Source organism: Astatotilapia calliptera, chromosome 13 (genome assembly GCF_964374335.1).
Source record: "Astatotilapia calliptera chromosome 13, fAstCal68.1, whole genome shotgun sequence".
Lineage (NCBI taxonomy): Eukaryota > Metazoa > Chordata > Actinopteri > Cichliformes > Cichlidae > Astatotilapia > Astatotilapia calliptera.
The window spans coordinates 2,345,705-2,361,799 of record NC_137434.1 but is presented as its reverse complement, the minus strand read 5'-3'; the positions used below and the strand labels follow the sequence as shown (position 1 = coordinate 2,361,799).

General features: G+C 42.1%; 1 protein-coding gene across 5 annotated transcripts in view; it reads right to left on the bottom strand.

Annotated features, from left to right (window-relative positions):
* rasgrp3 (RAS guanyl releasing protein 3 (calcium and DAG-regulated)) overlaps positions 1-16,095 on the bottom strand; it is a 42,220-nt gene that overhangs the window by 12,285 nt on the left and 13,840 nt on the right. For 4 of the 5 annotated variants that reach the window (XR_013900923.1, XM_026190486.2, XM_026190485.2 and 1 more), the window contains exons 5-9: positions 15,807-15,938; positions 15,291-15,438; positions 4,873-5,046; positions 680-796; positions 47-325 (exon numbers count right to left, since the gene is read on the bottom strand). Coding sequence is in view for 4 of the 5 variants with exons in the window: in XM_026190486.2 (XP_026046271.1) it covers positions 47-325; positions 680-796; positions 4,873-5,046; positions 15,291-15,438; positions 15,807-15,938 (850 nt within the window). In the remaining variant the exon portion in view is untranslated. Of the gene's footprint in view, positions 1-46; positions 326-679; positions 797-4,872; positions 5,047-9,799; positions 10,017-15,290; positions 15,439-15,806; positions 15,939-16,095 lie in introns of those variants that run through there. The other variant, XM_026190488.2, reaches the window with a different exon arrangement.

Sequence of the window (16,095 nt, the reverse complement as noted above, 5' to 3'; positions counted from 1 at the left end):
TTAGCTGGACAGTGACATTTCAAATCCATGTGTGGTAATCCCTCACCGTTAGTAGGTAGATGAGGTCCATGTTGGGTTCAACTTGGGCCACCGCACTCTGCAGGGACACCAGCTCATTGAAGGTCATGTAAAGCTGATGCATCTTCACGAGGTTCACCTTTTTACCATCACCAATCCAGTCAGGAAACACCACATGCACTGCAATCAAGTCCTTTAGGTGCACACCCAGTACTGGGATCTTAAATCCCTGGCACTCATTGAAGGCTTTTCGGTAGCAAGAGTAATTGTTGTTGGAAGAGACCAGCTCTGTCATCTCATTCCAGATCTGTGGCAAGAAGCAGCAAACGGTAAAGGGTACACCATGTTCACAAGCAAATCAAAAGTTTAAGTTATCCATGTCTTTGGACTATGGAAGGAAGCCAAATACCCAGGCAGAACCCATACAAACATGTGGAGAACATGAAAACTCCAAGGAGAAAGGCCAGGTGGTGGAACCAAAATCAGGACCTTCTTGCTGTGAGTTAACAGTTCTAATCACAGCACCACCGCGCTGCAGTACAAATTCCTTAATGAAACAGGGTAAAGGCTTGTTGCTAAGAAAATACATTTCCACTGAATCACCTGTAACTGTGTAGTAATCATAAATGAATCTACATACAAAAGACTGGCACTGACTTACCTTGACTACTTCAGGAGCCAAATATAAATGAGTCTCCTTTAGGCGAGAAATTGAACTATGGCTCAGGCCCCCCACCACCGCCATCAAAGTGTTGAAGTTCTGCAGGTGAAGGAGTTTCTGATGACCAGAGAAAGACATGTTGAAGATCACTGTTTATTGTCTAAAGAGGTGGCCTAGCGCCTTGCTTTTGGTCCTTGGTGTGCTAGTTTGGAGTGTGGCAATTTATTCAATTATTGTTTCGTTTTTTTAATTAAAATTCAAAAACACTGAAAAACTTTATTTAATTTTTTTATGGACTGTGGAGGGGATGTTAATCTAAGAGCTTACCAACAAATTAAGCTGACTCCTTTCTGAAACCACAGTACATGAATACTAGAGCTCATTATCACTGCACCAGTCTCCAATGACATATTAGATTGGTGACAATAGCTGAAGAAGAAAGCTTTGCTACCACTATGATTATCAGAGTAATTGTAAAAACTTACTTTATTTTAATAATCTAATAATGCTGAGATGAGAGACAAATGGCTATGTGAATAAAACCAAATCCAAACCAAGCCATCATAAGCTTTTGATGAGTCCCAGTCTGCTGCATGGAGCCCAGTCAATATTTACTTTTCAATTCAGCATTACATAACATAACAATATGTTACAATATGCATGCTTACAAAATGAGAACATTTGCACTTGAAGCTGACCAAGCCATCTTAAAAACCAGCACACAATATTCTGTGCAGCATGTCATTATGGCAGTGTGTTAAGTAGATTCATCCTTGACCCTTTCTGTAGACAGCCTTTACTTTGGTAGGAGAAAGGACAGGGCAGATTATTAGGGCATGCATCCATCCTTCAATACAAATGGAAGAGTAATGGAGAAGCTCTTTGCCTAGAACACAGACAGAAAGAACCATATCCTGCACTGTAATAGTAAACTGTAAATAGTAATGTCAAATTATTTTACTGTGTATTTTACAGTTGTGTACTGTTTTTCTAGAATATCATTACATTTACATAAGTAGACTGTGATCTGACACGTCAAATGTAAAATAACATAACATCACTGTAAATGTAATAAAACACAATTTACTTGTTTTTTAAATATATTTTTTTGTACATATGCATATTTAGATTGTAAAAATATCCAGAAATCCAGAAATGTCTCCCATCATGCCTTGGGACATGAGCTGCTGTTTAGATGTTCTTGTTTTATTGTTTATGGTTACGTTACTTTTAACTGTTATCTTGAATGTTGTGTTTACGCAGTGGTGCAGCGTCACTGACAGTTGTTGTTTGGTAGAGAGAGTGCTGTACCATGAGTGACTTCTGTGGTGCTGTTGTTGAACCTTGAGGCACATTGTAGCACCGCAAGTGTTTTAATAAAGCGCTCCCCCCACCAGCTTGGGGTTAAATAACAAGTTCAATCTCTCTCTGTGAGCTTCTTTGTTAAGATTTCTCTGCATGCCACAATGTAAAACATTGCACGGACACGCTGTGCTAATTATATATTTTGAAAAAGAAATGTAGAGGTAGGAGTTGCAATAAATATAAATAATATGTCGCTAAGCATCGGCCAATGAATGTGAACTAACAACAAGGTCGCGGGTATGGCTGCGACCGTAGGAAAAAACCCTAATATGAAGGTATTTTACTGCATTTTACAGTAATGTTCTGTTCTTCTAGAATATCATTAAAGTACGTAAATAGACTTTGACTTCACATTTTGAATGTAAATTAACGTTACATCACTGTAATGTAATACAACATAATTGTCATGATTATTAAATGTAGCTGTCTGTACATATGCATATTTAGATTGTTAAAATACATTCACAAATGTATCATGAACTCACAAATATCTGTCTGTTATTTGAAAGCTTGAACTGTTGAATTCAAATGTAATGCTATATATAACATGATCCCTATAAGCTTGTGTTACAGCACATAAGTATTATTATCATTGCTAGTTAGGCCGTTCGTGGCTCAAGAGTTGGCAGTTCGCCTTGTGATCAGAAGGTTGCCAGTTCGCTCCCCGGCTCGGACACTGTCCGCCGTTGTGTCCGTGGTCAGGACTCTTCACCTACCGCCTACTAGTGATGGCCGATGGTGCGATATGGCAGCCTCGCCTCTGTCAGTCTGTCCCAGGGCATGCAATCAATTATTATTTAAACCAACTGTATATTTCTGTATATTTATGTGTTATGATTCATATTTCCACATTCAGTGACCTTGTTTATAGGTAATTTCATTGTTTGATCACGTTAAAATGTTCCTAATTTAATGTCTAAAAGCACTTGGAAAAAGCAGAATCCCATGTCAAATTAGCGCAACAAACTCTATTTTCATTACTGAAAATGACCGTATTTTTATGCGGGAGTTATTTTCTGTAATTATACGGTCGTATTTTGGTGCCCCAGCTGCCAGAATATTACCGTTTTTTCAAGATGCTTTTTCTAACAGTGTGCACTATATGGAACATAAATATTGATGATGGGGAGCTTTTATGACTGAACAACAGCTCAAGTGCATTTGTTTTTTGCGGTGTTTTTTGTATGTTTGTTATTGTTTGTTTTAGAGAAATATTAGAGAATATTAAAAATATTAAAGAAGCCATTTTTTTGCATAGTGTGGAACCATGAAGAATCTGGCTTAAAGGCAGCTAAACATACTCATCCACAGAAGGGCCATTAAATCTGAATGGTGACTGCCTGTGCAATCCATATTCTAACTGTTATTGTCTGTCTTCTCATAAGACTTTCACTTTTAACTACAAGAGATCAAAGCTGTACCAGACATATTTTAATAGATACGTCCTGGATGAAACAAACTCAATAATAATAATAATAATAATAATAATAATAATAATAATAATAATAATAATAATAATAAGAAGAAGAAGAAGAAGAAGAAGAAGAAGAAGAAGAACGTATATTTGCATTCTCTTTTTACAAATCCTGTGTGTGACTGGGTGAATAAGACTTGTAGCAAAAAGCCCTTTAAGTGCTCAGCTTGAGAAGAAAAGTGCTACATAAACACCTGTCCATTTACCAAACACTAGTATTATTTCTTATATCATTTATTTGAAACATGTTACTCTCTCATGAAAAACCAGTTTCTTTTGAATTTGATGGCAGCAACATATAAAAAATGTCAGGTATGTGTGAGAGAAACAGCAGCATGATATTCAGCCTACATCCTCCAGATGGCATACTTCAGTTATGTGGTTGACGAAGAATTATCATTGTTTTTAAAAAAAGGGGACATTCTATAACACCACTGTGCCTTTTAGAGTTAAACGGGTTACTTGTTTATGCAGGGCCCATCTCTCCCCCTAGATACAAACTATCTATCTATCTTTCTATATACTATACTATCCATAGGGAGCTCACTGAATGGTTTAAAAACGATGAAAATATGTGAAATGTTAGCCTCTTAAGGTTCAGTCAGTCCAATCCAATCATCATTCAGTGACAGAGTTAGAGTTTAGTTCACATCTACTGCCTTAGCTATAATTTAATGTATCTGGCATAAATTAATTCAGTTCAGTTTAATTCAATTCACACAATAAAAAGCAGTTGCCTCAAGGTGCTTTACATTGTTAAGGTACAATATCAGAGAGAAAACCTTGACAAATCAAAGGACAGTGGAAAGAAAAAAACTCCTTTTTTAACAGGAAGAAACCTCCAGCTGAACAAGGCTCAGGAAGTAGCAGACTGCTGCATAAATACAAAAATATTATATTAGAACAACTATGAGGCCAAAATGCATATTAAAAAAGACATAAATTGAAAGTAACTTCTGGCTTCTGAAACTGTGGCTTTAAATGTAGCCTAACCCTGTATTACTATGTTAGACTTTAAGGTGGCAGTTTAGGGGAAAAGCTATCATAACATCTCTGAGCCTCTGCACTGCAAATGAGCAAAGCCAAGATGCTGTTTTGCCACTTTAGCTGAGTGGGTTTTTTCTAATCTGTAAGATTTTACTGTTGCATTTTTCTCGATAATTTGTTTGACTAGTCAAAAGAAAAATCTTGAGTTTAAGATTTGGAATTTATGTGGAATGTGGAATTTAAACTTAATTATATAGTATGGTTTTGTAACAGTGCTGAGTCACCCTGTTATTTCTATATGTTTTGGAGAGAAATACTTTGTGAAAGCTGGAAGAGCTGTGCGTAGAGCCTGCCCTCCTTGGCTTACCTGTGCCACATGGATGTATTTTGTGATGACCTCTGCACGGGTCTGAGGTGTGAGTTTGCTGAGAACCATCAGCTGCACCCATTGTGAAACGCCGTTGAACAAAGCAATGGAGCGCTCCAGAGTCAGGTTGTCCACCAAACAGCCATGGATCACATAGCTCTGGTAATCAGTGAACTAGGAATGACAGAGTAACATAAATCAGGTATCTGCCTTACAGAATCAGAAAAGATCCTACGCAAAGACTGAAAAAAAAATCCTTTACATACTGTTTTTGTACCAGTGTTGAAACTGCCTATTTCTCTACCACCCTACATTTTGATCTGGGTCCTATTCTAGGAAATCTATTAAACACCTAACCATATGTCAGCTAGTGTAAGCCTTTTCTCCCACATATTGATATGTAGAATTCAGTTAAGCTGTTTGATGATAAGACGCCAATGGCCCATCACAGCAGAATGGAATCCCAGCAAATGTTCAGCTTTCCAGAAGCTCTCCATCTAGCACAGGCGTGTCGAACTCCAGGCCTCGAGGGCCAATGTCTAGGCCAGGTTTTAGATCTCACCCTGGGTCAACACACCTGAATCAATTGATTAGTTCATTACCAGGCCTCTGGAGAACTTCAAGACATGTCAAGGAGGTAATTTAGCAATTTAAATCAGCTGTGTTGGATCAAGGACACATCTAAAACCTGCAGGACGCCGGCCCTCAAGGCCTGGAGTTTGACACCTGTGATAGCATGAGTTAGCATTAGCTTTGAGCCAAAAAACTGCACAGCAGATCAGGGCTGGTTTTGGGAGCCCATGTATGTCCTGAAAGGATAAGGTTATATTTCATTTTTCATAAATTCCATTTCTCAAAAACACTGAGATCAAAGGCCCCATGGAACTGTTTGAAGAAGGGATTTAATTCTGTAGCCAGTGTGGCCATTCTGTGTTCTGAAGTCAGGGATGGGTAGAACTTTCCCAAGACACAATCATGCAGAATTTCTTCTTGCTCATGGAGTCTTTTGTCTTGCGTGGACCAAAGTATATTGGCTGTCTGTGAATTCTGTGCAATCTAAAGTAGTTTTAATCCAGGTATGTGACCAGCTGTTTATTTCTAACAGAGGACACAGATGTGTTACACCCTACAGTTGTGATACAGCAAATGTCATGTTTTTCACCGAAACATGGCTGAACAACAGCTGCCCGGACAATGCTATCGAGTTAGCAGGACGCCACACCGAGCCGACAGGCTAGCAGATGACTCCGGCAAGACCAGAGGTGGAGGTTTGTGCATTTATATTAACAATGCTTGGTGCATGAACTCCACTACTACTGAGTGTCACTGCTCACCTAATGCAGAGTTTTTAATGGTCAAATGCAGACCTTATTATCTCCCCAGAGAACTCACTTCGATCATACTCACTGCCGTGTATATACCCCCCGACGCTAATGCTAGGTTGGCCATGAAAGAACTTTCTGCAGCCATTAACAAACACCAGAATAAACACCCCGAGGCTGCTTTTATTGTTGCTGGCGACTTCAACCACACCAACTTAAAGACAGTCCTCCCCAGATTCCACCAACATGTCTCCTGCCACACCAGAGGAGACAAGACTTTAGACCGTGTATTCCAACCTGGCTGGAGCCTACAAAGCCACCCCCCTCCCCCACATTGGACAATCGGACCATCTCTCCCTGTTCCTCACACCTCGGTATTCACCACTCATCCAACGTGTGAAACCTGCTGTGAGGACAATTAAAGTGTGACCAGAGGGGACAGACGCAGTGCTCCAGGACAGATTTAAAAACACAGACTGGAATATGTTCACCCACACAGACCTGGACCAGTACGCCTCATCTGTACTGGATTACATCTCCGAAACCACAGACAGTGTCACCACCCAGAAACGGATCACCATGTACCCCAACCAGAAGCCTTGGATGAACCGGGATGTTCGTCTCCTCCTGAAGGCCCGCAACACTGCCTTTAGGTCAGGAGATGCACACGCCTACAGCACAGCCAGGGCTAATCTAAAGAAGGGCATCAAAAAAGCCAAACACCATTACAAAAAGAAGGTAGAAGAACACTTCTCCAACTCCAACCCCCGACGCATGTGGCAAGGACTCCAGACCATCACAGACTAAGGATTGTCTTATTGCATTGGAGTCACACTGGGTTAAATATGTACACTTGGGTTTTAAGGGGTATTTATTATTTTCTTCTTTTTTTGGGGGTTGTATGGAAGCCCCAAACGCAATTTCATTGTTCTTGACAATGACAATAAATAAATAAATACTAAATACTAAATACTAAATACTACAGGACCACCAAACCCTCCCCCGCATCCTCTGATGTCTCCTTCCTCAACGAGCTCAACAACTTTTATGCTCGTTTTGAGCGAGGGAACCCCACAACCACAACCAAAGCAGACATGACGCCAGACCACCAACCTCTGACTCTCTCCCCCACCGATGTAGGAGCGGTGCTGAGCAGGATCAATGTCCACAAGGCTGCAGGCCCTGATGGCATCCCCGGGCGTGTTCTCAGAGCGTGTTCTGGGGAGCTTGCAGGAGTGCTCACAGACATATTCAATCTGTCCTTGGCCCACGCTGTCGTACCGGCCTGCTTCAAATCCACCTCCATCGTCCCGATACCCAAAAACTCCAACCCATCTTGCCTCAATGATTACCGCCCAGTAGCACTCACCCCCATCATCACTAAGTGCTTAGAGCACTGGTCCTAGCACACTTCAAATCCTGTCTCCCCCCCACCCTGGACCCCCACCAATTCGCATACCGCCAGAACAGGAGCACAGAGGATGCAGTCTCCATCGCAATGCACTCTGTCCTCTCACACCTGGACAACAACAACACCTACGCCAGAATGCTGTTTATAGACTTCAGTTCAGCGTTCAATACAATCCACCCCTCACAACTCATCAGGAAACTGACAGACCTGGGCATCAGTTCCCTCATCTGCAAATGGTTACTGGACTTCCTGACCAACCGCCCCCAACACGTCCGGCTGGATAACCACTGCTCATCTACAATCACGATGAACACCGGTGTACCACAAGGCTGTGTGATGAGCCCTTTCCTCTACTCCCTCTTCACCCACGACTGCAGACCTGCTGATGGTTCCAACACCATCATTACATCCTGGTGAACTTCTATCGTTGCACCATCGAGAGCATCCTGACCAACTGTATAACAGTCTGGTACAGGAACTGCTCTGCCTCGGACCGGAAGGCGTTGCAGAGGGTCGTGAAAACTGCCCAGCGCATCGCCGGAGCACCACTTCCTGCCATAAAAGACATCTACAGGAAGCGGTGTCTGAAAAGGGCTGGGAAAATCATCAAAGACCCCAGTCACCCATCACATGGACTCTTCACCCTCCTGCCCTCTGGGAGGCGCCACAGGAGCCTCCGGACTAAGACCACCAGGTACCGGAACAGCTTCTTCCCCACAGCTGTCAGACTCCTGAACTCTGCCTCCTGACATCTGACCCACGTTAACATATGGACTGAACATACACACACCCACAATGGACAACTGTACCCTCAAACACACAATAATAACATGGACTGAACCACCACTCACAACCACTAGCACTTTATATAGCCTCTGTAGAAACTATCTACACCCTCACTTATCTTAACTGCACTACTGTATAGCTCTGTGTAAATAATCATTCTGTACATTCGATAATCTTTAATCCTACAACTGTTTACAACTTGCATAGTTCACATTTCTGTATAGCTGTATATCTCAGATTCTGTAAAGTTATTTATTTCATATTCTGTATAGTTTTTCATATTTATATCCTGTTCATAGCCTGTACATAGCTTGTACTCACTACAGCCTGTACATACTTATAGTTATAGAATATTCACAACATACTTCATACCGTGTACATTATAACATAATAGACCCATTTCTGTAATATACTTACATATCTATATTATTGCTAATATATATTGTAATATATCTATATCACTAAAGCACTTCTGGATGGATGCAAACTGCATTTCGTTGCCCTGTACCTGTGCATGTGCAATGACAATAAAGTTGAATTCTATTCTATTCTATTCTATTCCTTTATTGAGGTCTCTGGAGATTTATGCTACAGCCGGAAATTAGTCAGCTGCTGGGGTTGATGCCTTCCGGTCAGTGGTTACAAATCCCTTATGCTGAATACATAACCTGGGCCATGTACTATGAAGCAAGTTCAGCAGACCCAGGGCGTGTTTTTGTTACCTGGATTCATTTACCCCTAGTTTGTCGATCAGGATAAGTGGTCACATGAATTTAGTTATCAACTTACTAAGCTGCGTTTTCCCTGCGAGGTCACATGAAAGAGTTGGTCATTACCGATCTAAAAGGGGGGTTTTACGGATCATATGACTCTTCTTCCATCTCAAATGATCCATATGAGGGCCACATACTCTGGAGCCATTATGAAATGGTAATTATCAGTAAAATGTGACACTCTGGTATGTGTGTTCTTGTAGCTATATTTCTAGCAGTGTAAAAGTGAATTAGCAGGAGAATGAAACTGAAATATTTTATACATTTACCAAATTAACTGCATACGGCTGCACATGTAAAAGTTATTCCCCAGTTATTCCTCAAGTTCAAGCTCAATTCCTCAAAAACAGTGAAAATGTGGTATTTAAAGGTGATTTAAAACTGAAACTCCTTACCTGCTCCTGACCAGAGTATGAAACAAGCTTTTGGGCTGTCCAGGTAACTTTTAGGGTTTTCGGTTCTTACTACCAAACGTTACTACTGCTAATGTATAAACGGATGAATAAAGGCTAGTTTTTATAGGGCACCTTTCTGGTTAACTTGAGCTCTCAAAATATTTTATACAGCATTTCTCATTAACACACACATTTAGTTTTTTGTCAAGACTTATTTTTGGAAACAAGAGCCTATCGTACAAAGGGATTGAAGCACCTCCCTTCGAATGGCCTACTCTGCCTCTGGAGCACAGCCACCTCTGTGGATCCAACCTGCTCTGGAGAGATTTTTGCAGGAATGTGCATGTATTAATTCAGTGATTTACAAATAGCAGCAGCAATTGTGCTCAGTGATAAAGCAATTAACTTGAATTAATTGAATTCAATTGAATTCAATTTTATTTATATAGCGCCGGATCACAACAGCAGTCGCCTCAAGGCGCTTTATATTGTACAGTAGATCGTACAATAATAGATACAGAGAAAAACCCAACAATCATATGACCCCCTATGAGCAAGCACTTTGGCGACAGTGGGAAGGAAAAACTCCCTTTTAACAGGATGAAACCTCTGGCAAAACCAGGCTCAGGGAGGGGCGGGGCCATCTGCTGCGACCGGTTGGGGAGAGAGAAAGAAGACAGGATGAAAGACATGCTGTGGAAGAGAGACAGAGGTTAATAACAGATATGATTCAATGCAGAGAGGTCTATGAACACACAGTGAGTGAGAAAGGTGACTGGAAAGGAAAAACTCAATGCATCATGGGAATCCCCCGGCAGCCTACGTCTATTGCAGCATAACTAAGAGAGGATTCAGGGTCACCTGGTCCAGCCCTAACTATATGCTTTAGCAAAAAGGAAAGTTTTAAGCCTAATCTTAAAAGTAGAGATAGTGTCTGTCTCCCGAATCGAAACTGGAAGCTGGTTCCACAGAAGAGGGGCCTGAAAACTGAAGGCTCTGCCTCCCATTCTACTTTTAAATACTCTAGGAACAACAAGTAGGCCTGCAGAGCGAGAGCGAAGTGCTCTAATAGGGTGATATGGTACTACAAGGTCATTAAGATAAGATGGGGCCTGATTATTTAAGACCTTATATGTGAGGAGCAGGATTTTGAATTCAATTCTGGATTTAACAGGAAGCCAATGAAGGGAAGCCAAAACAGGAGAAATCTGCTCTCTCTTTCTAGTCTCTGTCAGGACTCTTGCTGCAGCATTTTGGATTAGCTGAAGGCTTTTCAGTGAGTTTTTAGGACATCCTGATAATAATGAATTACAGTCGTCCAGCCTGGAAGTAATAAATGCATGAAGTAGTTTTTCAGCGTCACTCTGAGACAGGATATTTCTAACTTTAGAGATGTTGCACAAATGGAAGAAAGGAGTCTTATGTATTTGTTTAATATGTGCGTTGAAGGAAATGTCCTGGTCAGAAATGACTCCAAGGTTCCTCACAGTGTTACTGGAGGCCAAGGTAATGCCATCCAGAGTAAGAATCTGCTTAGATACCATATTTCTAAGATTTTCAGGGCCGAGTACAATAACCTCAGTTTGATCTGAATTAAGAAGCAGAAAGTTAGCGGCCATCCAGGTCTTTATGTCTTTAAGACATTCCTGCAGTTTAACTCATTGGTGTGTGTTATCTGGCTTCATGGACAGATAGAGCTGGGTGTCATCTGCATAGCAGTGAAAATGTATGCTATGTCTTCTAATGATGCTGCCTAAGGGAAGCATGTATAATGTAAACAGAATTGGTCCTAGCACTGAACCCTGTGGAACTCCATAATTAACCTCAGTGTGTGAAGAGGACTCTCCATTTACATGCACAAATTGGAGTCTATTAGATAGATATGATACAAACCACTGCAGTGCAGTACCTGTAACACTTACAGCATGTTCTAATCGCTCTAATAGGATATTATGGTTGTTATGGCCCTGTCCATAATCTGTTTTGGTGGCTGTTGTTGTCTGTGCCTTTAAGTCTTTGCAGATCCCAGAGATGATGAGCTGACGGCTGCTGATTGGTCCCCTGGCCATGTGATCTTCTTCAAATCCCTCACCAGCAGTTGTCCTGGGGCAGCCACTGACAGCAGCAGCAGACCTGACCCTGGCCTCCAAAACCTGAGATTTTTGTGCCTGTGATTTTTGCGGCTTTTCTGAGTTTTGTATATAGTGTGTACATTAGTTTTCATTGTAAATAGCACTGCAACAGAAGGGGTGAGCTGCCTTATTGTTTTTCCTTGCACTGTTTTCTCCTGTTTATTTCAGTTAGGGAGTTAGGTGTAGCGCTTGTCTTTTGTTTGATGTTTGATTTCACATAGGGTTTTAGATAGCACCTCCTCCTGACTTAGTTTGTTTTGTTTGTTATTTTGGCCTTTGTTCACCCCGGAGCTTCATTTTTGCAGTGTAGAAAAATAAATCATGATTCACTAAGAAATTGGTTTCCGTTGGGTTTCCCTCTGTGTATGGTTTTGGGGACCAGGGCAGGGCAGTCTTTTCAAACTCATTTTGCGTTCCTGTACCCCTAGACTGGGGCGTAACAATGGTCGACAGTATCGAACGCTGCACTGAGGTCTAGCAGGACAAGCACAGAGATGAGTCCACTGTCAGAGGCCATAAGAAGATCATTTGTAACCCTCACTAAAGCTGTTTCTGTGCTGTGATGAGCTCTGAAACCTGACTGAAACTCTTCAAATAAGCCATTCCTCTGCAGATGATCTGTTAGCTGAATTAAAATCTTTATTTTTCTTCCACTGCTTTGCGCACTTAATTACAATATTTATGATTTGCTGCAGCATTCACCTCTTGTCATTTTTACAAGTGTCACATTTCACTGGTATAGTTTTTTTTTATAGACTTTTGATTACCATTTGATAATGTCTCTGGCAGCATTTCCTGAATAGACTTGGAGTAGTTTTTATCTGGAATGTGTAACTGTTCCTGTTGGGCACCTGAAATCTTAGACCGCATGAATCCAGCTGAATTACTATATTGTGCTTCTCTGTCTGAGTCAAAATTGAATCGGAATCGAATCGAATAGAAGTCAGTGATGATACCCAGCCCTACTTCTCCCTGCTGCTGGATAGGACTGGGAGTGGACAGTCAGTAGTAATGACTTGTAGCTTGCCTCCAGCAGTGTATGAATGTGAGAGTGAATGAATAGTGGTATTGTAAAGCGCTTTGGGTGCCTTGAAAAGCGCTATATAAATCCAATCCATTATTATTATTATTATTATTATTATAATGCAACCCTGATCAACGCTGACTCTGCATTCACCAACGAGCTGAATCAGTTCTACGCCCGTTTCGAGGTTAGCCAGGCGGCTAATGCTATCTACCGCCTGACTACCGAGGACAGTGACGTCATCAGCGAGAGACCGGTGACCAGCATCGCGGAGCATGACGTCCGAGCGGCACTGAGGAGAGTGAACACAAGGAAAGCGGCGGGGCCAGACGGCATCACCGGCCGTCTGCTGCGCTGCTGTGCTGACCAGCTAGCAGGTGTGTTCACTTACATCTTCAACGAGTCCCTGGCGAAGTCTGTGGTCCCCACATGCTTCAAAAGATCCACCATCATCCCTGTGCCCAAGAACAGCAAACCCTCATCCCTGAACGATTACCGGCCAGTTGCACTGACCTCGGTAGTAATGAAGGTGTTTGAGAGGCTGCTGAAGAACATCATCTCCCCCTCCATCCCAGACACCACAGATCCGCTGCAGTTCGCCTACAGATCCAACAGATCCACAGAGGATGCCATCACCCACGTCCTACACACCACTCTCAGCCACGTGGACAAGAAACAGGGTAACTATGTGCGAATGCTGTTTGTTGATTACAGTTCAGCGTTTAACACAATAGTGCCCTGCAGACTGTTCACAAAGCTGAGGGATCTGGGACTTAACAGCCGTCTGTGTGCATGGGTGTTGGACTTCCTCACTGGCAGAACTCAGGTGGTGAGGGTGGGCAGGTGCTTCTCCAAAAGCATCACCATCAACACAGGAGCACCTCAGGGATGTGTCCTCTCGCCACTGCTCTACTCCCTCTACACTTCAGACTGTGTGGCCACCCATGGCTCCAACACCATTGTGAAGTTTGCTGACGACACAGTGGTGTTGGGTGCCATCTCCAACAACGATGAGGCGGCCTACATGGATGAAGTGAAGAATCTGGCATCGTGGTGCCAGGACAACCACCTCCAGCTGAACGTCAGCAAGACCAAGGAGCTGGTGGTGGACTTCAGAAGGGGTCAGCACAGAGACTATTATCATCAATGGAGCTCCAGTGGAGAGGGTGCAGTCCTTCAAGTATCTTGGTGTCCACATCTCCTCAGACCTGACATGGGCTGCCCACATTCAGGTCCAGACCAAAAAGGCTAGGCAACGCCTGTATCACCTACGACAACTGAGGAAGTTCAGGGTCTCTCCAAAGATCCTCAGGATTTTCTATACAGGCGCTGTGGAGAGCATCCTCACACAGAACATGACATCGTGGTTTGGGAACAGCTGTGTGAAGGACCAAAAAGCTCTCCAGAGAGTGATCCGTACAGCAGAACGCTGCTGCAGGATTGCACTCCCCCCGCTTCAGGACACCTACACCAGGAGATGCCGGACTAGAGCAGCGCAGATACTGAAGGACCCATCCCATCCTGGCAACAAACTGTTCCAACTTCTGCAATCTGGTAGAAGGTTCCGCATCTTCCGGGCAAGGACAGAGAGACTCAAGAGGAGCTTCTATCCCCAAGCCATCCGTGCCCTAAACACACACACCCGCCCTCTCACATCATCTATAATTGACTGAGACAGGACTCTTCCAGACACTAAACCAAGGCACAATGTACATTTCAAATTCCTTTAATTTTAAATATGTTTATATTGTCTATCCTGTAAAATAGTCAGATGTCTATTCATATTAATGTACAGAATTCACCTGCTTGCTGCTACTACTGCACATTCACCCAGTGTATATACTATATGTATATATATATAATGTTCTTCCTCTACACCCCCCCCCCCCCCCCCCCCCCATTTTTGCACATGTCGAGGAGCGTGTCAGGCTACATTTCACTGTGTGTTATACTTGTATAACTATGCATGTGACAAATAAAGAACCTTGAACCCTGGGGATATCTCTCCTTCACAATCGCACTTATTACATAGCACCATAGGTGTGTGTGTGTGTGTGCGTGCGTGCGTGCGTGCGTGCGTGCGTGTGTGTGTGTGTGTGTGTGTGTGTGTGTGTGTGTGTGTGTTCCCCTTTATAACCCTCCTTCTACGGTTCTGAAATGTCCCATCCTAGTCCATTTTTACTTTGTATTGCCATTGATAAATAGATGGTGTTCCACAATACCTTCTTGTTCAAGGTTTTGACTATTTCACATGTATTGTTTTCATGTTGATCATTTTTTAATAAAACTGTATTAAGGAGAAGCCTAATATGGCCATCTGTATTTAATAAACCTGTGAGCCTTCTTTTTACTATTTAAGTTTTAGATTTCCTCATGGTGACATGTCCCTATGTGGTGTCATAATTAAACTATTTATTTTCCCTGACCACACTAGTACAGTAGCTGTAGAATAGTTATGAAGGAGAAGTTTGTATATAGAGCACTAAAATGGTGTTAGGATTCATCCTCTGCTGACAATGAATTCCAGAACCATCCCTGAGCCACAAAGCAGCCATCACTCAACAGTTGAATGTACCGATATCCTTCGGATGGATTTGAATTCCAGGAAGGTGAGATGCTCAGCCAGCTCTATGGGTTCCAGGTGGTCAAACAACAGGGAGGCCTTCCCTTTTTTGGTTTGCTTTTTCCGCTGGGTAATCCTTCTCATCCAGTCGTATGATGGACTGCAAGAAGAACAAATGAGAAGCAATTAGCCACTCGAATAAAAGCATAAGAATCAACGGAACAGTTCTTTGACATGTTTAAGCTTTAGATGTGCACTCTTTAAATCTCATGGTTGTGTGACTTAATTTGGATTATTTTATTATTTAGAACTGTAAGTCATACAACACCAGTGTAGCCTTTTGATGGTAAAAATAAAGAGCTGGAAATAACCAATATTGTCCCCTTTAAATAAAAAAGTTTTTATTTTATTATTATTTTATTTATTTTATTTTTAAATTTTACCCAGCCCAGATGTTACATTTTGTTAAAATTGAGTGATTATATCAAGAGTTTCTTCAGCTACATCTGTGTGCCTTTGATGTCTTACATGGTTGAGATGTCGATGAATTTGAAATGCTCCTCACAGCCAAGCTGAGCTGCCACGTCTCTGAACTCCTCTGTTATTCTAATCAGACCCAAGTCCAGGTTGAACTCTGCAGGAAATGTTACTATCCAGTACCTAAGTACACATATTTGAAATTATACATCAAATAGATAAACATGGGACGAATGCAGATTATAGTATATCCTTTATTAGTGTGTGACAGACCGGGACATTTATGACATGTAAGCCCCTTTACGATGGGTGGTATGATGCAGGAAGTTTGACTGTCTGA